This window comes from Erinaceus europaeus, chromosome 14, assembly GCF_950295315.1.
Source record: "Erinaceus europaeus chromosome 14, mEriEur2.1, whole genome shotgun sequence".
In the NCBI taxonomy this organism is placed as follows: Eukaryota; Metazoa; Chordata; class Mammalia; order Eulipotyphla; family Erinaceidae; genus Erinaceus; species Erinaceus europaeus.
Window position 1 is genome coordinate 45,224,244 of NC_080175.1, and position 22,709 is coordinate 45,246,952.

Here is a 22,709-nt window from a genome sequence, read left to right on the forward strand (position 1 = left end):
TTATGGATAGAGACAGCCAGAGATCGTGAGGGAAACGGGAGATAGAGGAAGAGAAACACTGGCAGCCCTGCTTAACCACTTGGAAACCTTTCTCCCTGCAGCTGGGAAGGTGGGGGGCTTGAACCCAAGTCCTTGCACATTGTAACTTGTGCGCTCAACTGAGTGCACCACTGACTGGCCCCTCCCTTACTATATTTTACAAGAGCACTGCTCATCTCTGGTTTGTGGTGGTGCCTAGGATTGAATTTGGGACATTGGAACCTCAGGCATGAGTCTCTTGCACAGCTGGTGTGGTGGTGCAGTGGCTTGAGGCATGTTGGACTTGGAGCTACAAGATCCCAGTTTTGATCTGCAGATCATATATGCCTGAGTGCTGCTCTAGTTCCCCTTTCCTCCTCCCCTCTTTCATTCTCCCCTCCCTGTTAATAAGTCTAAAACAAAAACAAACATTTTCCAAAACCACTGTGTTCTCCCCCTCCTTCCCATTTTTTAAATATTCATTCCCTTTTGTTGCCCTCGTTTTATTGTTGTAGTTTTTATTGTTGTTGTTATTGATGTTGTTGTTGGATAGGATAGAGAGAAATGGAGAGAGGAGGGGAAGACAGAAGGGGAGAGAAAATAGATACCTGCAGACCTGCTTCACCGCCTGTGAAGTGAACCCCCTGCAGGTGGAGAGCCGGGGCTTGCGTGTTGTGCCACCTGCACTTAACCCACTGCGCTACCGCCTGACTGTCCCCATATGTATTTTTTTAACTTAGAAAGTTTTTTTTTAATCTACTGAATTATTATTTCTTCACTGGGGGATTAATAGTTTACAAGAAAGTTTTAAAAATTTCTATAGGAGGGGCTGGTGGTGCACTTGGTTGAGCGCACATGTTACAGTGCGCAAGGACCTAGGTTTGAGGCCCTGGTCCCCACCTGTGTGGGGGGGAAGCTTCATGAGTGGTGAAGCAGGGCTGCAGGTGTCTGTCTCTCTATCACCCCCCCTTCCCTCTTAATTTCTGGTTGTCTCTATCCAATAAATAAATAAAGATAACAAATCACTTAAAATAAATTAAAATTTCTGTAGGAGTCAGATCTTTTTATTTTTGTCTCCAGGGTTATCACTTGGGTTTGGTGCCTCCACTACATAGCCACTGCTCCTGGCAGCCTTTTTTTTTTTTTTTTCCCTTTTTTTTTTTTAAATAGGATAGGGCAGAGAGAAATTAAGAGGAGGGGGAGGATAGAGAGGAAAGACCTGCAGACCTGCTTCACCAACTGTAAAGTGACCCCCTGCAGGTGGGGAGCCAGGACTCGAACCAGGCTTCTTACCATGGGTTCTAGCACTTTGCACAGGTAAGCTACTGCTCCCCTGCTTTTTTATTTCTTTTGTGCTCACCTCTGGTTTATGGTGGTGGCTGTGACCTTTGAACCTTAGGCGTGGAACTATTGTATAATTGATTTTTAAAATAGTAATTAAATTTTTAACTTATTTTACTGTTATTTTTATCTTTTATTTATTATTACTATCTTTTAATGAAAGAGATATATCAGAGCTCAGCTCTGGCTTATGGGACTTTGGAGCTTTGCGGATGGAAATGTATTTTTTGGGTGGGGGTAGATAGCATAACGGTTATGCAAAGAAACTCCCATGCCTCAGGCTCCAAAGTCCCAAGTTCAGTTCCCACACCACCACAAGCCAGAGTCGAGCAGTGCTCTGTTTAAAAAAAAAGGGGGTGGGGGGAGTCAGGCAGTAGTGCAGCTAGTTAAGGACTCCTGGTTGGAGTCCTGGGCTCCCCACCTGCAGGGGAGTAGCTTCACAGGCGGTGAAGCAGGTCTGCAGGTGTCTATCTTTCTCTCCCCCTCTCTGTCTTCCCCTCCTCTCTCCATTTCTCTCTGTCCCATCCAACAACAAGGACATCAGTAACAACAACAATAATTACTACAACAATAAAACAACAAAAGGAAATAAATAAATAAATAAATATTTTTTAAAAAGTGTATTCTTAACTTTTTTTGGCATAACCATTATACTGTCTTACCTGCCCTGTATAACTGATTTCAGCTCAGCTAAACGATAGTCTGAGCTTCTTTATTTTATTATCATTTTTTCCCCTGAGCTCTTTTTAAAATCTTTTTAATTGAATTAAAAATAGTCTTTACATCATATTTACAATATGAAAATAATAAAGAGTGCACGTAATTCCATCTTCTAATCATTTCCTGTAGTAGGTCATTAAATGGATACAAAATACCTACTTCTATAGTCCAAACCTTTGAAAACCCAAACTACTAAGAGATGAAATGGATATTGGCAATATTATAGTTTGTTGGGTTTCTGAATTTTGAAAGATAGTATATTGAGTGCCATGGTTATTTTAATTGTATCTCCACTATAAAATGTCCAAATTGAAAGTTATACTTTTTAAAAAAAATTATTTATTATTGGATAGAAACAGATAAATTGAGAGGGACAGTGGAGTTAGAGAGGGAAAGACAGAGACACCTGCAGCCCTGTTTCACTGCTTATGAAGCTTTCCCCCTGCAAGTGGGGACCAGGGTCTTGAATGTGGGTCCTTGCATATTGTGAAGTGAGCACTTAACCAAGTGTGCCACTGCCTGGTCCTTGAAAATTATCCTTTTATTATTTTTTCCCCCTCAACTTGGAACTGTTTTACCTGTTAGAATTCTGGAATATGGAGAGGGGAACACTTTTACCTCTTAGAGTTCCAAGTCTCTGCTTGATTGGCAACAATGTTTTGTATATTCTTTTTTCTCAAGGAGCTGGGGCCTTGTACATGTACATGTAGACCATTTCTTTTTCATTCAGAGAGAGACAAAGGGAGTGAGGGAAAGATAGTTTAGTACAAGTGCCTCCTCCAGTGCTGTCACACTTGCTGTGCTGAGGTTTGAATTTGGGCTGCACACACCTTATTTATTCTACTTCTTAATTAATTGTCTTCTATCTTTTTTTGGGGGGGTGGAGAGGCAGGACACCATTCAACTCTGACTGTTGGTGATGCTGGAAATTGAACTTGGAACCTCTTTCACATAAGTCCTGTGCTCTCCTGTTATGCTGTCTCTCAGGCACTGAGCTTATTTTGTTGGAATGTAGCTGTGTATTTATTATTTTTTTTTTACTAAAGCACTGCTCATCTTTGGCTAATGGTGGTGCAGGGGATTGAACCAGAGACTTCAGAGCCTCAGGCACGAGAGTCTGTTTGCATAACCATTATGCTATCTACCCCTGCCTATAGCTGTATATTTATGAGAGTAAAAAACCAAATTTCACTCTGGCATATGCAGTGTTGAGGATCAGACGCAGTATCTCAGGCCTGTAAATCCCAGCTCTGCTGTTAATTCATTTCCCAACAGCTTTTCTCCTTCCTCTTCCTCTTCTTTTTCCTTTTATTATGATAGAGACAGAAACAGGGCAAGAGTGGGGGAGAGAAAAAGAGACATCTGCAGACTACTCCACCACTTAAGAAGCTTCTCCCTGCAGGTAGGAACTGGGGACTTGAACTTGGCTTTTCGTGTATGGTAGCTTGTTCAATTTACTCGTTGTGCCACTGCCCATGTCCTGCTTATTTTCTTATAAGTAGGGAAATCGGCTTGAGAGATAGTTCACTGTGTAGAGCACTTTACATGCACGAGGACCTGGGTTGAGCCCTTGGCACTACATCAGAGCACCTTGCAAAGGAGAATCTTTTTCCTCCAGGGTGATCTCTGGGGCTTGATACCTGTACTATGAATCAATTGCTCCTGATGGCCATTTTTCATTTTTCCCATTTTGGATAGGACAGAGAGAAATTGAGAGGGGAGGGGGAGATAGGGAGAAAGATACCTGCTGACCTGCTTCACTGTTAAATGAGGCCCCCCCCCCCCCCGCAGGTAGGGAACTGGGGGCTCAAACCAGGATCCTTGCATGGATACTTGAACTTTGTGAGCTTAACCTGTTAATTAAAAAATTAAATTTTAATCGCCACTGCTTAGCCAAAGGGGAACCTTCATCGGAGGTGGAACGGTGCTCTGGTAACCACTTCTTTGGCAAAAAGGAAAAGAAAAAGTCTGTCAGAAGCAGTAGAATCAGAATTGTGCAGCTTGTGAAACCCCAAACACCTGATGGCAGAGGGAAAAAACTAGGGAAGCCTGAGTTGCCAAGAATCTGTGTGTGTTGCCAGGTTTCTGTCTCCTTGTGTATTTTACTTTGCAGCCTGAATGAGAGACCAAGCCAGAAGTTTCTCTAGTAGTTCTGCTACTTGGCATAGTTACTAAACACCAAACTTAGCTTGGGAACCTTGATTGTCCTATGGCAGATGATGAAGTAGAGTGGTTGCTTTAATTTTAGAAACTTCCTGAAATGTGGAAGCATGACCTTTAGTGGCATCTCTTGTTTCTCTTTCTTTCTCTTTTTAATTTTTTAATATTTATTTATTTATTTTCCCTTTAGTTGCCCTTGTTGTTTAACATTGTTGTGGTTATTGATGTCGTTGTTGGATAGGACAGAGAGAAATGGAGAGAGGAGGGGAGGACAGAGAGGATGAGAGAAAGATAGACACCTGCAGACTTGCTTTACTGCCTGTGAAGTGACTCCCCTGTAGGTGGGGAGCCGGGGGCTTGAATCGGGATCCTCATGCCAGTCCTTGCGCTTTGCATCGTGTGCGCTTAACCCACTGTGCTACCGCTGGACTCCCAGAACTAGATATTTCTGTAGGTATTATTGACTCTAGGATGAAGTATACAGGAAGTCAAAAGAATTGTATTTGTGTTCACATAAACAAATGCTATGTTAAGCATATGCAGTTAAAAAGCAAGAAAATAGAAAATACTTTGAGGAGGGAGTTGGCGGTAGCACAGAGGGTTAAGCACAGGTGGTGCAAAGCATAAGGACTGGCATTAGGATCCCGTTTCAAGCCCCCGCTCCTCACCTGTGGGGGAGTTGCTTCACAAGCCGTGAAGCAGGTCAGCAAGTGTCTTTCTTTCCCCCTCTCTGTTTTCCCCTCCTCTCTCCATTTCTCTCTGTCCTATCCAACAATGATGACATCAATAACTACAACAGTAACAACAACAACAACAACAAAAACAAGGGCAACAAAAAGGGAATAAATAAATAAATACTCTGAAGAGTAGCAGACACAGCATAATGGTTATGCACAGAATGGTTATGCCTGAAATTCCATAGTGTCAGGTTTAATCCCCCCACACCACCAGAAACCGGACCTGAACAGTGTCCTGGTTAAAAAAAAAAAAAATTGCTCAGAATGGACCAACAACAACAAGAAACACTTCAAAACTTTCAGCTTGTGGTCCGGGAGGTGGATAAAGCATTAGACTCTTGAGCATGAGTTCCTGAGTTCAGTCCCCGACAGCACATGTACCAGAGTGATGTCTGGTTCTTTCTCTCTCTACTCCTATCTTCTTCATAAATAAATAAATTAAATCTTTAAAAAAAAAAACTTTCAGCTCATAACAATTAGGATTTCATCAGGATTGTTCAAAACAAAATCTTGGAAAATTGAGAACAGGAACCATGAGATAGCTCACTCTATAGAGCACGTACATTGCACAAGAACTTGGGTTTAAGCTCCTGGCTTCATGTGGGAACACCATTTATAGGTGAAGCTTCAGGAGTGTTAGAGCAGTGCTGTGGTCTTCCAACCCTCCCCACCCCCACCCCTCCCATTCCTGTCTTTACCACCCATCTCCCTTTTTATATTTGAGATTGAAAGGGAAATGAGTCCATGGGAGCCATGGAATCTCATAGATCCACAAAACCCCAGAGACAATAAAGAGAATATGGGGCAAATCTTTTTCCATCAGGTCAAAGTTATTAGAAAATGAGAAAGCCATTCTATTTTTGGAAAATCGAATTATCCTTTCTTAGCTTGATTTAAGTGGATAGTATTGCTTTGTTATATATCAGAAGATGTTTAAAAAAAAAAAGTTCCGAGAGTTGGGTGGTAGTACAGCGGGTTAAGCGCAGGTGGTGCAAAGCACAGGGACTGGCGTAAGGATCCAGGTTCAAGCCCCCGGCTCCCCACTTTCAGGGGAGTTGCTTCACAGGCGGTGAAGCAGGTCTGCAGGTGTCTATTTTTCTCTCCCCCTTTCTTTTTTTTTATTTTTTAAAATTTATTTCTTTATTGGGGAATTAATGTTTTACATTCAACAGTAAATACAATAGTTTGTACATGCATAACATTCCCCAGTTTCCCATATAACAATACAACCCCCACTATGTCATTCATCATCTTTCATGGACCTGTATTCTCCCTACCCACCCACCCCAGAGTCTTTTACTTGGGGGCAATATGCCAATTCCATTTCAGGTTCTACTTGTGTTTTCTTTTCTGATCTTGTTTTTCAACTTCTGCCTGAGAGTGGGATCATCCCATATTCATCCTTCTGTTTCTGACTTATTTCACTCAACATGACTTTTTCAAGGTCCATCCAAGATCGGCTGAAAACGGTGAAGTCACCATTTTTGACAGCTGAGTAGTATTCCATTGTGTATATAGACCACAACTTGCTCAGCCACTCATCTCTTGTTGGACACCTGGGTTGCTTCCAGGTTTTGGCTATTACAAATTGTGCTGCCAAGAACATATGTGTACACAGATCTTTTTGGATGGATGTGTTGAGTTCCTTAGGATATATCCCCAGGAGAAGAATTGCAGGATCATAGGGTAAGTTCATTTCTAGCCTTCTGAGAGTTCTCCAGACTGTTCTCCACAGAGGTTGGACCAATTGACATTCCCACCAGCAGTGCAGGAGGGTTCCTTTGACCCCACACCCTCTCCAGCATTTACTGCTGTTACCTTTTCTGATGTATGACATTCTCACAGGAGTGAAGTGATATCTCATTGTTGTCTTGATTTGCATTTCTCTGACAATCAGAGACTTCTCTCCCCCTTTCTGTCATCCCCTCCTCTCTCCATTTCTCTCTGTCCTATCCAACAACGACAAGGACAACAAAAAGGAATAAATAAATAAATATTAAAAAAAAAATTTCCTGCCACCCAGAAGATGGTCCCGTATATACAACATTGAACTCAAAATTATGACATTCTGAGTTTGATACACTATAACTCACCTTGTAGTGTATAAACTTTACCATGTGTGATGACCCAGGTTTAAGCCTCCGGCCACCAAGTAGGAGCAACATGTAGAGGTGGAGTGGTGGAGTGCTAGTGTGGCATCTCTCTTGTGTGTCTCACCTCTATTTGGAAAAGGAAAAAAAAAAAAGTTTTATGGTAGTGGTGGAATTGTGCAGACACAAAGACCCAGCCTTGTCTTGGTGGCAAAAAATAAAATAAAATTTAAAATTGTTGGCAGTAGATAGCATAATAGTTATACAAAGAGACTCTCATGCCTGAAGTTCTAAAGTCCCAGGTTCAATTCCCCAAACCACTGTAAACCAGAGCTTAGCGGTGCTCTGGTAAAACACACACACACACACACACACACACACACACACACACACACACACACACACACATAAAATAAAACATAATTCTCAAAAAAATTTTTTTTAATTGTAAGAGAGAAAAGAACAGACCACCTGTTCTGACCTATCTGGTTCTCTGAATCAAATGCAAGACCTCACATAGGAAAATCCTACATTCTCCCTTTTAAACTACCTCTCTGGCCAGAGAAAATAGGGGCCTGGTGGTAGCACGTATCATGAAGCGCAAGGACCAGCGCAAGGATCCTGGTTTGAGCCCCTTGCTTCCTACCTGCTTCTCTTCACAAATGGTGAAACAGGTCTTCAAGTGTCTGTCTTTCTCTCCCTTTCTCTGTCTTCTCCTCCTCTCTCCATTTCTCTCTGTCTTATCCAACAGCAATGGCAACAATAACAATGACAACAAGGTTAACAAACTGGGAAAAATGACCTCCAGGAGCAGTGGGTTTGTAGTGTAGGCACCAAGTCCCAGCAATAACTCTCCCTGGAGGCAAAAAACAAAACAACAAAAAATAGTAGTTTCTGGGTTAGTGGAATAGCTCACTTGGATAGTGTGTACCTGTTTTGCCATTCTGTGGACTTGGGTTTGAACCTGGCCTCCATGCATTGGAGAAATCTTGGGTGCTGTGGTATCTGTCTGTTTCTGTTGTAACCATTTTTTAAACTTAAAAAAAAATATTTATTTTCCCTTTTGTTGCCCTTGTTGATCTGTCTGTTTCTGTTTCTCAGGCTTTGTCTATCTGAAGAAGTCTACTGAGAGCAGTGAAGTCCTGGTGGCGACAGCAACAAAAAGCAATAGCATATCATTTTTTTCCATTTTTACAGGGCTTTTATTATTTTTATTAACACTTATTTATTGGATAGAGACAGTCAGAAATCAAGAGGAAGGTTTATAGAGAAGGAGAGAGAAAGAGACACCTACAGTACTGCTTCACCACTCATGAAAGCTTTCTCCTTGCAGATTGGGACTGGGAACTTGAACATGGGGTCCTTGCGCATTGTAACATGTGCACTCAACCAGGCAGGTCACCACCCGGCCCCTTTACAGGCTGTTTAAAACTTCATGGCATAGTGATTCCTAAGAGAAGAACCTGCAACACAAGTGCTTTCTTTCCTTCCATTGCTCAGGTGGTTGCCAGAGCACCTGATTTGCTTGTGTCAGGAAGTGTCTTTTTTTTTTTTTTTTTAAATGTTTATTATCTTTATTTATTTATTGCTTAGAGACAGCCATAAATTGAGAGGAAGGGCAGGGGGAGACAAACACCTGCAATCCTACTTCACCACTTGTGAAGCTTTCCTTTTGCAAGTTGAGGCTGGGGACTTGAACCTGGGTCCTTGTGCATTGTAATGTGTGTACTTAACCAGGTGTACCACCACCTGGCCCCTCAGGACATGTCCTTTACACTCAGCGAGCCAAGTGGACTTTGGGCAGCACAGAAGTCAGGTTCACTAGAAAGTGGTGCTCTTTGTCCTTTAACTTTCTGGCCTGCCAGCTCTGCACTGTGAACATGTATATGTGAGTCAGGGAGGCAGAGATGGAGGTGGGAAGAGAGAGACACTACGATATTGAAGCTTCCTTCAGTGTGTTGGGGCTGTGCTCAAAGCTGAATCATACATGTGGCAAAGCAGCACCCTATCTAAGTGATCTATTTTACCAGTCCTTATTTATTATTATTTTTTAAGATTTCTTTATGAGAGACTGTCAGAGTGTCACTCTGATCCATGCAGTTCCAGCAGTTAAACTTAGGACCACATGTTTTTAGGTCTAGTGCTACAGCCACTGTAATACCTCCTAGGCTGCTTTTTTTTTTTTAAATTTATTATTTTTTAAATGCTATTTCTTTTTTTATATATTTACTTATTTTCCTTTTTGTTGCCCTTGTTTTTCATTGTTGTTGTTGTTATTGATGTTGTCATTGTTGGATAGCACAGAGAAATGGAGAGAGGAGGGGAAGACAGAGCTGGAGAGAAAGATAGACACCTGAGGACCTGCTTCACTGCTTGTGAAGCAACTCCCCTGCAGGTGGGGAGCCGGGGGCTTGAGCTGGGATCCTTATACTGGTCCTTGCGCTTAACCCACTGCGCTACCGTCTGACTCCCAAATTTATTATTTTTTTAAGAGAGAGAGATCCAGCACTGTTCCACCACTTATGAAAATCCCCTTGTGCTTGTGCTCCCATGTAGTGACTGGGAGCTTTAACCTAGGCTCTTGCACATAATAAAGAGTGTACTTTACTGGATGAGCTATCTTATGGGCCACCTCCCCATGACTGTGTGTATGTGTGTGTGTGTATGTAAATGTTTTTTAATATTTATTCCCTTGTGTTGCCCTTGTTTTATTGTTGTGGTTATTATTGTTATTGATGTTGTCATTGTTGGATAGGACAGAGAAATGGAGAGGAGGGGAAGACGGGAAGAGAAAGATAGACACCTGCAGACTTGCTTCAACACTTGTGAAGCGACTCCCCTGCAGGTGGGGAGCCGGGTCTTGAACTGGGATCCTTATGCCAGTCCTTGTGCTTTGTGCCACCTCCGCTTAACCTGCTGCGCTACTGCCGGACTCCCAACAATATATTTTAAGAACTTTTAGAAGTTTTTCTTTCCTTCGCTTTACTCTTTGTGTTGAATGGAAAGAACACATGAAATTTCCCATGACTTTTTATAAATTAGTATAATGCCTGTCAACTTAGACGGTAGACCAGGGCAAAGTGTTTTTTGAAGTCAGTCAGATATAGTGGGAGTTCTTTTAAAAAATATTTTATTTATCTATTTATTTTAATGAGAGATACAGAGAGAGGAGAGAGACTTTAAAGATTTTTTTTATATTTATTATTAATTCCCTTTTGGGAATTATTTATTTATTATTATTTATTCCCTTTTGTTATTTATTATTATTTATTCCCTTTTGTTGCCCTTGTTGTTTTATTGTTGTAGTTATTATTGATGTTGTTATTGGATAGGACAGAGAGAAATGGAGAGAGAAGGGGAAGACGGGGAGAAAAAGATAGACATCTGCAGACCTGCTTCATTGCTTGTGAAGCGACTCCCCTGCAGGTGGTGAGCCAGGGGCTTGAACCAGGATCCTTATGCCGGTCCTTGGCTTTGTGCCACCTGCGCTTAACCTGGTGCGCTAACCGCCCGACTCCCCTTTTTTAAAAAAAATTTTAAAATTATTTTTATTTTTTTATTGGATAGAGACAGCCAAAAATCAAGAGGGAAGAGGGAGATCCTGTAGCACTGCTCCACTACTTGCAAAGCTTTCTCCCTGTAGGTAGGGACCAGGGGCTCCAACTTGGATCCTTGCCCATTATAATTACATACGCTCAACCAGGTATACCACCACCCAGCCCCTGAAGGAAGTTCTTTTTTGTAAGCTTGAGGAGAACAATCTTTGTGCTTCAGATATACTTTATAAGTGCTGAGGAATTTAAGTTTTATTTTTTTGAGTAAAATTGTAAGAATCAGGCCAGCGAGGATGGTACAGCCAGTAGCACATTAAACTTCCATGCCTGAGGCTCCATAGGCTATGGGTTAAATCCCTGGCACAACCCAGAGCTTTGCAGTACTCTGTTCTCTCTGTCTCCCCTCTTTCTGCTGTCTCAAAAAAAATAAATCTTGGGTTGGGGATATACCATAAATGTTCTATAAAAGACTCTCATGTTTTAGGCGCCAGGCTCCCACGTCCATAAGCCAGAGCTGAACAGTATTCTGATCACAAAGAAAACAGGAAAAAAAACACAAACACATCTGTAGCCTTCCAGCATCTGAGCCACAGGAACTAGAAAGGAAATCTCAACCTCTCCCTATGATGTCCAACCCAGTCTTTTGTCTTTCCAGAAGACAAAGCAGAAATATGAGATAATCAGTATATGGGAGTATATCCCACATACTGCCCACCCAGTCGTTCCAGAAGACAAAGCAGAAATATGAGATAATCAATATATGGGAGTGTATCCCACATACTGCCCCTATTCTCATTTGTTTTAAAGATTAATTTTTTTATGTTTATTTTTTATGAGAAAGACCAGACTAGTCTTTTTTTCTTTCTTTCTTTTCTATAGGGTTATTGTTGGGCCTTTGTGTTGGCTGGCATTGTGAATCCACTGCTCCTGGTAGCCATCCCCTCTCCCCTTTTTAAGTCCCATTTTATTTGATAGGTCAGAGAAAAATTGAGAGGGGAGGAAGGGATGAGATGGAAAAAGACAGAGAGACACCTGTAGACTTGCTTTACAACTATGGAAACTTCTATGCTGCAGGTGGGGAGGGGGGACTTGAACCTGGATCATTGCACAGGTCCTTGTGCATAGCAGTAGCTTAACGGTGTGCCGGCAGCTGGCCTCCATTTGTCACTATTTTATGTGGTAACTATCAGCTGGCCTCCATTTGTCACTATTTTATGTGGTAACTATCTTGTTTCATTTACAACAGATAATTCGTGTCCAGTCCCCAGATGGGGTCAAGCGGATCACAGCAACAAAGAGAGAAACTGCTGCAACATTTCTGAAAAAGGTACCTATGTTCAGGTGTCAGTCAGAACGAATCTTTGTCCTTTGCTCTTCCTATTCCTTCCTTTTCCTCTTCTTCATTTCCGGATTCACTTGTTTCCAAGTTCCATCTCTGGCATTGCTGTTCTCTGTCATGAGAGGAGAGGTCTGCAATAAGGAGAGTGCCTTCTGCCTTACACTTCACACTGGAGGTCAGCAAACTGCAGGGCCGGGCTTTCTTTCTTTCTTTCTTTTTATTTAAATGAATTATTTTATTTTATTTACTTTACCTCCAGGGTTATTGCTGGGGCTCTCTTGGTGCTTGCACTCTGAATCCACTGCTCCTGAAGGCCATTTCCCCCATTTTGTTGCCCTTGTTGTAGAAGTTATTTGTTATTGTCATAGCTGTTGTTGTTGGGTAGGACAGAGAGAAATCGAGAGAGGACGGGAAGACAGAGGAGAGAAGATAGACACCTGCAGACCTGCTTCACCACTTGTGAAGGGACTCTCCAGTAGGAGGGGAGCTGGGGAATCAAACTGGGATCCTTATGCTGGCCCTGCACTTTGCGCACCATGTGTGCTTAAGTAAATAAAATTAAAAAATTAAAAACCAAAACAAAATAAAACAAACAAACAAAAAAACATCATTACTTTCGTAACACACATGGACACACAGTTTGTATTACAAAGACTTGTTAGACTTTTTTCTGTCATTTAATCTTTTTTTTTTTAAACCGCTCTGATAGCTCTGGCTTATGGTCTTGTAGGGGTTTGAACCTGGGGCCATAGAGTCTTAGGCATGAGAGTCTTTTTGCACAACCATTTTGCTATCTACCCCTACCCTAATTTTTTTTTTTTTTTTTTTTGATAGGACAGAGAAATAGAGAGGGGAAGAAGAGTGAGAGAGAGAGACACTTGCAATACTGCTTCATTATTCATGAATCTTCCCTCTTACAGGTGGGGACTGGGACCTTTAACCTTGGTCCTTGTGCATGGTAATTTGTGTGCTTAAACAGGTGTACCATTGTCTGCCGAGCCCCGCTTTTTTGTTTTAATTACATAATAATTGTTTTAAAGATCTTATTTATTTATTAATGAGAAAGATAGGAGAGAGAGAAAGAACCAGACATCACTTTGGTACATGTGCTGCCGGGGATTGAATTTAGTTCCTCATGCTTCAGATTCTAATGCCTTGGCCACTGTACCATCTCCCGGACCATATCACTTAATAATTTAAGGAGGAAAATTTATGTTCGTTTAATTGTGTAGGATCACTACACATCAGTTCAGAGTCTGTTGCCAGGCTGCCTCAATTTTATTTTGTTTATTTTTTGCTAGAACACTGCTTAGCTCTGTTTAAGGTAGTGTTGGGGATTGAACAGAGACTTGAAACCTTAGACCTAGAAGTCTTTGCATAGCCACTGTACTTTCTTTGTTTTTTTTTTTTTTTAATTTCAGTTATTTATTTATTATTGGACAGAGACAAAGAAACAGAGTAGGGGAAGAAGAGAGGGAGAGAGATACCTGCTGCCCTGCTTCACCATTTAGTTTCTCCTGACTTCACTTTCTCATTCTTGTCAAAGCTTGGAGTGCTTTTTCTATGGAAAAACACTGTTTTTGCAGAATAGGTGAGATGCCACATATTGCTGACTTTGGTTTATATCTATAAAGTCTAGAGAAATGTAAAGTTAAAGACATTACTTTAGCCATTTTTCCATCCTTTCTTCTTTCTTCCCATGTATTTTGTAAGTGAGATCTGAGAGACGAGAATGCTTGCTTCATCATATGTGGCATTCATTGTGTCTTCAGCCCAGGAACTCAGCTGTTCTCTATCCATTGAACCATCTCTCCCCAGTTGCTAGTTGTATATGTGTGTGTTAAGGAAATTTATTTCTTTAGTCTATTTATTTATTGGATAGATATAGCCAGAAATCAAGAAGGAAGGGGGAGATAGAGAGGAAGAGAGAGGGGATCAGGTTATGGTGCACTGGGTTAAGTGCACATAGTCCAAAGTGCAAGGACCCGCTCAAGGATCATGGTTTGAGTCCTTGACTCCCCACCTGCAGGGGGCTCACTTTGCAAGTGGTGAAGCGGGTTTGTAGGTGTCTTTCTCCCTGTCTCCCCTCCCCCTCTCAATTTCTCTCTTTTCTATTAAAAAGGGAGAGGGGAGGGGCAGGCAGTAGTGTGGTGGGTGAAGAGCACATGACATGAAGCGGAAGGACCTGTGTAAGGATCCCGGTTTGAGTCCCCAGCTCCTCACTTGCAGGGGGGTCCCTTCAGGGATGGTGAAGCAGGTCTGCAGGTGTCTTTCTGTCCCCCTCTTTGTCCTCCCCTTCTCTCTGTCTTATCCAACAACAACAGCAGCAGTGGCAGTAATAACAGTAACAACAAAGGCAACAAAAATAGGAAAAATGGCCTCCAGGAACAGTGGATTCATAGTGCAGTCATCAAGCCCCAGGAATAACCCTGGAGGCATAAAAGGGGGGGAGACACCTGCAATACTGCTTCACCACTTGTAAAGCTTTCCCCCTGCAGGTGGGGACCGAGGGCTTGAACCCAGGTCCTTGTCATTGTAACATCTGTGCTCAACTAGGTACACCACCAGCTGGCACCAGGAAATTTATTAGAATGAAAATAAAAGGTTAAGGGGCTGGGTGGTGGTGTAGTGGCACATGTTACAAACTAAAGGACCCAGGTTCAAGAGTCTGGTCCCTATTTATGGGGCAAATTTTCATGAACGCTAAAGCAGTGCTGCAGGTGTCTCGCCTCTCTTCCCCTCCTGTCTCTATCTAATAAATAAGTAAAACATTAAAAAGAGTTCAGGGTAAGTTTAGGAAATAATTCACCCCCCTCCTTGACTTCAATAGTAGAAATGAAACTTTACTTGCTATAAACTCTTTTAAATGTATTATGTAGTCTTATCATTTCTATCCAATTTATTGTCACCACGGGGCTTCATTGATTCTAGATAAGTTTTTTGTTATTTATTTTACCAGAGCACTGTTTAACTCTAGCTTATGTTGGGGCAGGGGATTAAATCTGGGACTTTGAAATTCTCTTTTCATAGCCAGTATGCTGTCTCCCCTGCTGTCTTTTTCAAATAGACAGAAGCAGAGAGAGGGAAAGATACCACAGTATGATGCTGTCACCAGTGTGAGAACTGGGTTCAAACCTGGGCCATGAAAATCTTTGTTTCATTTTAACCTCTTATATTTTCTTTTATTTTATATATTTTTATATTTATTTATTTATTTTCCCTTTTTGTTACCCTTGTTTTTCATTGTTGTTGTAATTATTGTTGTTATTGATGTCATTGTTGTTGGATAGGACAGAGAGAAATGGAGAAAGATGGGGAAGATAGAAAGGGGGAGAGAAAGATAGACACCTGCAGACCTGCTTTACCACTTGGGAAGTGAATTCCCTGCAGGTGGGGATCTGGGGGCTCGAACCGGTATCCTTATGCCGTCCTTGGGCTTTACGCCACATGGGCTTAACCCACTGTGCTACCACCTGACTCGCTGACCTCTTGTATTTTCCAGATCTCTTTCTTTTTCTTTTCTTTCTTTCATGCAGTGCTGGGAATGAACCCAGTCTACTCGCACATATTGCTGAGTAGACTCTCCTGCCCAATTTTTACTGTCTTTTAATTGCCATCAGGGTTATCCTGGGGCTTGATGCTGGCACTGTAAATCACTGTTCTCAGTGACCATTTTTCCCTTATTTATTTATTTATTTTGTCTCCAGGGTTATTGCTGGGGCTTGGTGCTTGGTGCCTGGTGCCTGGTGCCTGTACTACAACTTCACTGCTCCTGGAGGCCATTTTTTTCCATTTTGTTGCCCTTGTTATTGTGGTTGTTACTGTTATTGTGTTATAGCTGTCATTGTTGGATAGGACAGAGAGAAATCGAGAGAGGAGGGGAAGACAAGGAGAGACACCTGTCGACCTGCTTCACTGCTTGTGAAGTGACCCCCCTGCAGGTGGGGAATTGGGAGCTCAAACTGGTATCCTTAGTCTGATCCTTGTGCTTCACATCATGTGCACCACTTAACCTGCTGCCCAGCCCACTCCTATAATTATTATTGTCATTATTATTATTATTACTGTATTCTATTTTATTACACAGTTCAGAGAAACAGAGAGGACGGGTAGATAAAGAGGGAGAGGGAACGAGATATACGCCCAGACCTGCTTCACTACTTCTGAAGCCTCCCTGTTGCAAGTGAGGAGTGGGGACTTGATCCTCAGGTCCTTGCATATAGTAGCCAATTTTATTCTTTATCTTGAGAGAGGAGAGAGGGAACGATGGAGAGGGACACTGAAGTGCTGCTTCACTATCCATGGAATCCCTTTGGTGCTGTCCACAGCGCTCCATGTGGTATCCAGACATGGCAAGTCACGTGCTTTATCTGCGGAGTTGTCTCCTGGCCCCACTTCACCCATTGTAACTGCCATCTTTATTAGCAGTACAAATCCTCACAGGAGAGCAAATTCAGAGACATATGATTAATGAGGAACCATTTCTGAGTTCAGTGAGTATTCTAGTGATGTCTTTCTTGTGAACTAAAATGGTCAGAGTATTGATATTTAATTATTTCATTAAGTCTCTGTTGCTTGGGACTTTTTTAGGTTGCAAAGGAATTTGGTTTCCAAAATAACGGCTTCTCAGTTTACATCAATAGAAACAGAACTGGAGAGATAACAGCATCATCCAACAAATCCCTCAGCCTGCTCAAGATCAAGTGAGTGCCCTGTAGGGGAAGCTGGAGTCGGGGGAGGGGAATGACAGCCATTGTCCCCCTGCTGTCAAGTCTGTTCCCTCATCTGGAACCTGGTCTCAGTTCTGGTCACTACCCAGAGTTCAGATAATGGCACACTGCAACTGTTGAGCTGATTTGAGGGTCTTTGCAAATTTCTAAGATGGGTGTGCTCAAGGAGATAGCTTCAGCTGTGTGTGTTCTGGCCAAGCTCCGCACCCAGCTTCTTTCTGCACAGAGACCTTGACTGTAGCTCTGGGTGGTCCTTGGGAGGGGGGAGGCCAGCGTGTGGGAGCATTGTTCATTTTATTTCTTGCTGTTAAGGCCCCTAGTCTACACTGTGCCTTAGCGTTGGCTTGCTTATGCTGTTTATTGTAGCACATCAATGTCTATTCCTTGTGTATGTCCATGTGTTGTAGGAGCTCCAGGGTTGTGGCAGACAGTGTGACTGGCTAAGTCAAACTCAATGTTTAGCCTTTTGCAGCAAGTTTGCTGATGTCTGTGTGGAATTTCCAGGCATACCTCCGACATGCCGGTGAACAGAACCCCTCTGGGGTGGTGGCCTCAGGTGGGAGCTGTCATGTCTGGGCTGCAGTGACTAACACTTGTGGCTTCTATATGAGCAGCTGAACAGCCTGTTCACCATTCAGAGGACCTCCCCTATTGTGGCAGTGTGCATGGTCATTTTTAGGTTCACAAGCATATCTAGGGACAACTGTAGTTACAGTAACTATCATATGTCCTTCAAGAAACATCTTTTGAATGCTTATGTGCTTTCCTGGTGAGTAAAACCTTTCTTTGTGTAGGTCCTGTGTTCCTTCCCTTTAACTTTTAGAGGGTATTTTTGTGTTACGGGGAGCTAGCAACCTCCTCATGTGGGTGCTTGGTGTCTGCATGTGGCAAGCTTTCAAAAAGTGAAAATAAGGATTTTATTTTTTTGTTGAGGAGCCCAGGACCTCACACATGAATGATACCACTGAGCCATCTTCTGATCCAAATTTTATTTTATTTTTTAAAAATATTTTATTTATTCCTTTTTGTTGCCCTTATTGTTTTATTGTTGTAGTTATTGTTGTCGTCGTTGTTGGATAGGACAGAGAAAAATGGAGAGAGGAGGGGAAGACAGAGGGGGAGAGAAAGATAGACACTTGCAGACCTGCTTCACCGTTTGTGAAGCGACACCATGCAGGTGGGGAGCCAGGGGCTCGAACCAGGATCCTTACGTAGGTCCTTGTGCTTTGTACCATATGGCTTAACCCGCTGCGCTACTGCCCGACTCCCCTGATCCAAATTTTATTCTATACTTTTGAGAGACACACACTCCAGAAAGTTATCCCATCATCCATGGAGTTTCTCTGGTCCTGTTCTTGGTGTTTCTATGTGATTCTGGGGATCACATCCAATGCCTGATGCTCAAGCTCTGTCTGCTAAATTCCATTAAGGCTATAGCTGTGGGCCTTTCCTCTTTTTTGGGCTGTTGGAGCTTTGACTACATGATCCCACTACTGCTGGTAGAACCCCACTCTCACCCCTGAAAAAGAGGGAGAGAGACAACACAACACTGCTTATGAAGCTTCCCCTTTGCATGGTGCTCCACATGTGAGGACTTGAACCCTGTTCCTTATGTGGTAAAGTATGTGCTCTACCAAGTGAGATATCTCTTGGCTTCTAGGAGTCATGCCTTAAACATCTATTCTGATATTTGGAGTCAAGAAAGGGTTACAGATTGAAATATCTTTAAGGCAAAGCCACCCCAGTACTGCCCCAGGGAAAGGCTAGCTCAGCAGTCTTGTGGCAGCACTTGAATGGATGTCTTTCTTGGTATCTTGGTACTGACCAGCTCTCTTAAGTTGGAGAACTTAGCTGTCACTATTCAGTTACTTGAAGCAGTGGGCTTATAGCAGCCTCTTTTTTTTTTTTTTTTCTTTTAGATAAGATATATTTACTCATTTATTGAAGTCGGAGACAGAGATTGAGAGAACACCATAGCATCATCACTGTGGTCCATGGGGATCAACCTCAGGACTCTCCCTCTTGAAAGTCGAATACTTTCTCCTCTGTACCACCTCCCGGGCTACAAGTCTGTCTTTCCATCCATCTGTGTGTCCTTCTTCCCTTCCTCTCGCTCTCTTCCCCCCCTCCCTTTTATTAACATGTGAGAGAGATAACAAAGCATCACTCTGACATATTTTATGTCAGGAATCAACTTTGTGACCTCATGTACAGTACTTTCTCAATCTGCATAATTCTTGCCCTTCCTTTTTTTTTTTGTTTTGTTTTAATTAATATGAGAGAGAAAGAGACAGACACAATCAGAGCATTGCTCTGACATGCGATATGCTAGAGTGGAGCTCAGGCCCTGTGTTTGCAACTCTGGGGTTCTACCTACTGCATGACTCCCAGACTGCCCACTACAATTTTTATTTTTAAATCTTACTCAGGGTTATCACTGGAACTTGATGCCTATACAATGACTCCACACCATTTTAATCTTTTCCTCTTTTTAAAAATTTTTTCTCCAGGGTTATGGTGGGGGCTCACTGCCTGCACTATGAGCGCACTGCTACGGGTGGCTATCTTTTTTCCATTGTGGTTGTTGCTGCTATTGATGTTGGATAGGACAGAGAAATTGAGAGAGGAGGGGAAGACAGGGGCAAAGAAAGATATACACCTGCAGACCTGCTTCACCACTTGTGAGTCGACCTCCCCTGCAGGTGGGGAGCTGGGAACTTGAACCGGGATCCTGTATAGGTCCTTGTGCTTCACACTGTGTGCCCTTAATCTGGTGTGCTACTGCCCAGCCTCCCCTTATTTCTTTTTTACTGATAGATGGAGAGTAAGACACACACCTGCAGCACTGGTGGGTACTGGTGTGGGGGAGTTGAATCTGATTCTTTGCACATGGAATTTGTGTGCCACAACCCATTAAAATTCTAAAATATTTTATTCCCTTTTGTTGCCCTTGTTTTATTGTTGTAGTTATTATTGCTATCATAGATCTTGGATAGGACAGAGAGAAATGGAGAGAGGAGGGGGAAGACAGAGGAGGAGAGAAAGACAGACACCTGCAGACCTGCTTCACCGCTTGTGAAACAACCCCCTGCAGGTGGGGAGCTGAGGGCTCGAACTGGGATCCTTACGGTGGTCCTTGCGCTTTGCGCCACCTGTGCTTAAACCACTGCGCTACAGCCCGACTCCCAACCCATTAAAATTCTAACTAGATGATCAGGTTGGGACCTAAGGAGACCACCTGGGACCAAAACAAGACAGGACTAGAACGATTTCAGGAACCCAACAAATCACCAGTGAGTGCAAACGCGTGTGGCTGGTGGACAGAGAGGAGCCTAGGGGAGACTAAGTGGCTGGTAACAGTCCGGCAGTTTATCAGAGAAACCACCTCCCCGTCTGTTCCACCAACAAGGGGATGGCTGAAGGGAGGAGAGGACTCCCCGGAGACTCACCAAGTGCAACTTAGAGTCTCCATTGCTACTGCCCTCAGAATCTGTAACAGTAGCAGGGAGGATACTAGGGGACAGAGATCTAACCAGGAAACTCAGGAGAAGACCTATACCTCGGTGGCATAGCGGTGGGGCTGTGAAAGTCTCTTTGCATAACCTCTGGATTATCTCTGCCACACCCTGCTTTATCTCTTGGTCAGGAGTCAGTGATTAAGCTAAGAAGCCTACTTATAGTTTAAAAGCCCTCAGGCTCCCATAGCCTACAAGGAAGAAAAAGCACAAAAGAGGCTTTTAAGCCACTGAGCTCCAAATCAGGGATTAAAATACTATTGAAACAACTGTTAGCTTCCACCACTGTGAACCCTTTAATTATCTTACTTAGACACAAGTCAATCCAGGCAAGAGTGATCAGTAATTTGAAACGTACTGAGAGAGGGAACTCATAACATAATAAATAAAATGGTTAAACCAACAAGAAGAAATATTGGAGAAATGAACCAGGACAAGAGTCCAGCTAAAAGCCCCCCAAAGGGTGAAGCACAAAATAATGAGGTCAACATCCAAACACTAGTTAAGGAAATAATCACAGGAGTGATTAAAGAGTTTGAAAGAATTGTCATCAGAAATACAGAAACAACAAATGAGACTCTGGAAGAAAACACTAATTATCTCAAGGTTAAGTGCATGTGGCGCAAAGCGCAAGGACTGGCGTAAGGATCCCGGTTCGAGCCCCCGGCTCCCCACCTGCAGGGGAGGCGCTTCACAGGCGGTGAAGCAGGTCTCCAGGCGTCTTTCTCTCCCCTTCTCTGTCTTCCCCTCCTCTCTCCATTTCTCTCTGCCCTAACAACGATGACATCAATAACAACAACAATAAAAAGACAACAAGGGCAATGAAAGGGAAAATTAAAAAAAAAAAAAGATTCAAGAAGCCCAGAGGGTCCCAAACAGAATTAACCCAGACTTAAAGACACCAAGACACATAATATTTAGAATGGAAAGGAATAAGGATAAAGAAAGGATTCTGAAGGCTGCAAGAGAAAAGCAAAGAGTCACCTACAGAGGAAAACCCTTAAGATTAGCTGCTGACTTCTCCACACAAACACTACAGGCCAGAAGAGAATGGCAAGATATCTATCGAGTACTCAATGAGAAAGGCTTTCAACCAAGAATACTGTATCCTGTTAGACTGTCATTCAGACTAGATGGAGGCATAAAAACCTCAGACAAGCAACAGTTGAAGGAATCAACCATCACCAAGCCTTCCCTGAAAGAAGTTCTGAAAGGTCTCCTATAAACAACCGGACCACCATAAATAGGACATATATCAGAACACTCTAAAACTCTACAAGAATGGCATTAAAATATCTTCAATCATTGATATCAATAAATGTTAGTGGCCTGAATTCACCTATTAAAAGACACAGAGCAGGAAGATAGATCAGAGAACACAACCCAACAATATGTTGTCTACAGGAAACCCACCTAACTCAACAAGAGAAACACAGACTCAAAGTGAAAGAATGGAAAACTATCATACAAAAAAGGGCAGGAGCAGCTAGTCTCATATCTGACATGATAGACTTTAAAATAGATAAGATTAAAAAAGATAGGCATGGACACTACTTAATGCTCAGAGGAACAGTCAATCAAGAGGATTTAACAATTATTAATATCTATGCACCCAATGAGAAGCCATCTAAATACATCAAACGTCTACTGAAAGAGCTACAGCAATATATTAACAGCAACACGGTCATAGTAGGGGACTTCAGCACCCCACTCTCTCAACTTGACAGATCACCCAGGCAGAAAATCAATGAAGACATAGGGAGCTAAATGAAGAGATAGATAAACTAGAACTATTGGACATTTTCAGAGTCATTCATCCCAAGAAACTGGAATACACATTTTACTCAAATCCACGTGGGTCATTCTCAAGGACAGACCATATGTTAGGCCAAAAAGACAGCCTCAGCAAATTCAAGAGCATTGAAATCATCCCAAGCATCTTCTCAGACCACAGTGGAATTAAACTAACACTTAACAATCAACAAAAAGATTAGTAATAGTCCCAAAATGTGGAAGCTCAACAGTACACTTTTTTTTTTTTCCCCTCCTTTTTTTTTTATTGGGGAATTAATGTTTTACATTCAACAGTAAGTACAATAGTTTGTACATGCATAACATTCCCCAGTTTCCCATATAATAATACAACCCCCACTAGGTCCTCTGAATTCTTGGACCTGTATTCTCACCACCCACCCATCCCAGAGTCTACTTTGGTGTGATACGCCAATTCCTGAAATGGAATTGGAACAGTACACTTCTTAAGAACTTCTGGGTCAAAGAGGAAATAAAGGAAGAAATCAAAGTGTTTCGAGATCTCAATGAAAATGAAGACACAAGCTATCAAATTATTTGGGACACAGCTACGGCAGTTGTGAGAGGGAAGTTCATAGCCATATAAGCACACATTAGGAAACAAGAAAAAGCACAAATAGACAGCCTGATTGCACATCTTAAAGACCTAGAAGAATAAGAACAAAGGAACCCTAAAGCAACCAGAAGGACAGA

General features: G+C 42.4%; 2 protein-coding genes across 3 annotated transcripts in view; one reads left to right on the forward strand and one right to left on the reverse strand.

Moving 5' to 3' along the window:
- Nucleotides 1–22,709, reverse strand: part of CCDC137 (coiled-coil domain containing 137) — a 138,326-nt gene that overhangs the window by 46,762 nt on the left and 68,855 nt on the right. The window lies entirely within an intron of this gene.
- Nucleotides 1–22,709, forward strand: part of NPLOC4 (NPL4 homolog, ubiquitin recognition factor) — an 89,893-nt gene that overhangs the window by 1,472 nt on the left and 65,712 nt on the right. The window contains exons 2-3 of one of the 2 annotated variants that reach the window (XM_007534735.3): nucleotides 11,867–11,947; nucleotides 16,550–16,662. In XM_007534735.3, the coding sequence (XP_007534797.1) occupies nucleotides 11,867–11,947; nucleotides 16,550–16,662 (194 nt within the window). The remainder of the gene's footprint in view (nucleotides 1–11,866; nucleotides 11,948–16,549; nucleotides 16,663–22,709) is intronic. The other variant, XM_060171784.1, reaches the window with a different exon arrangement.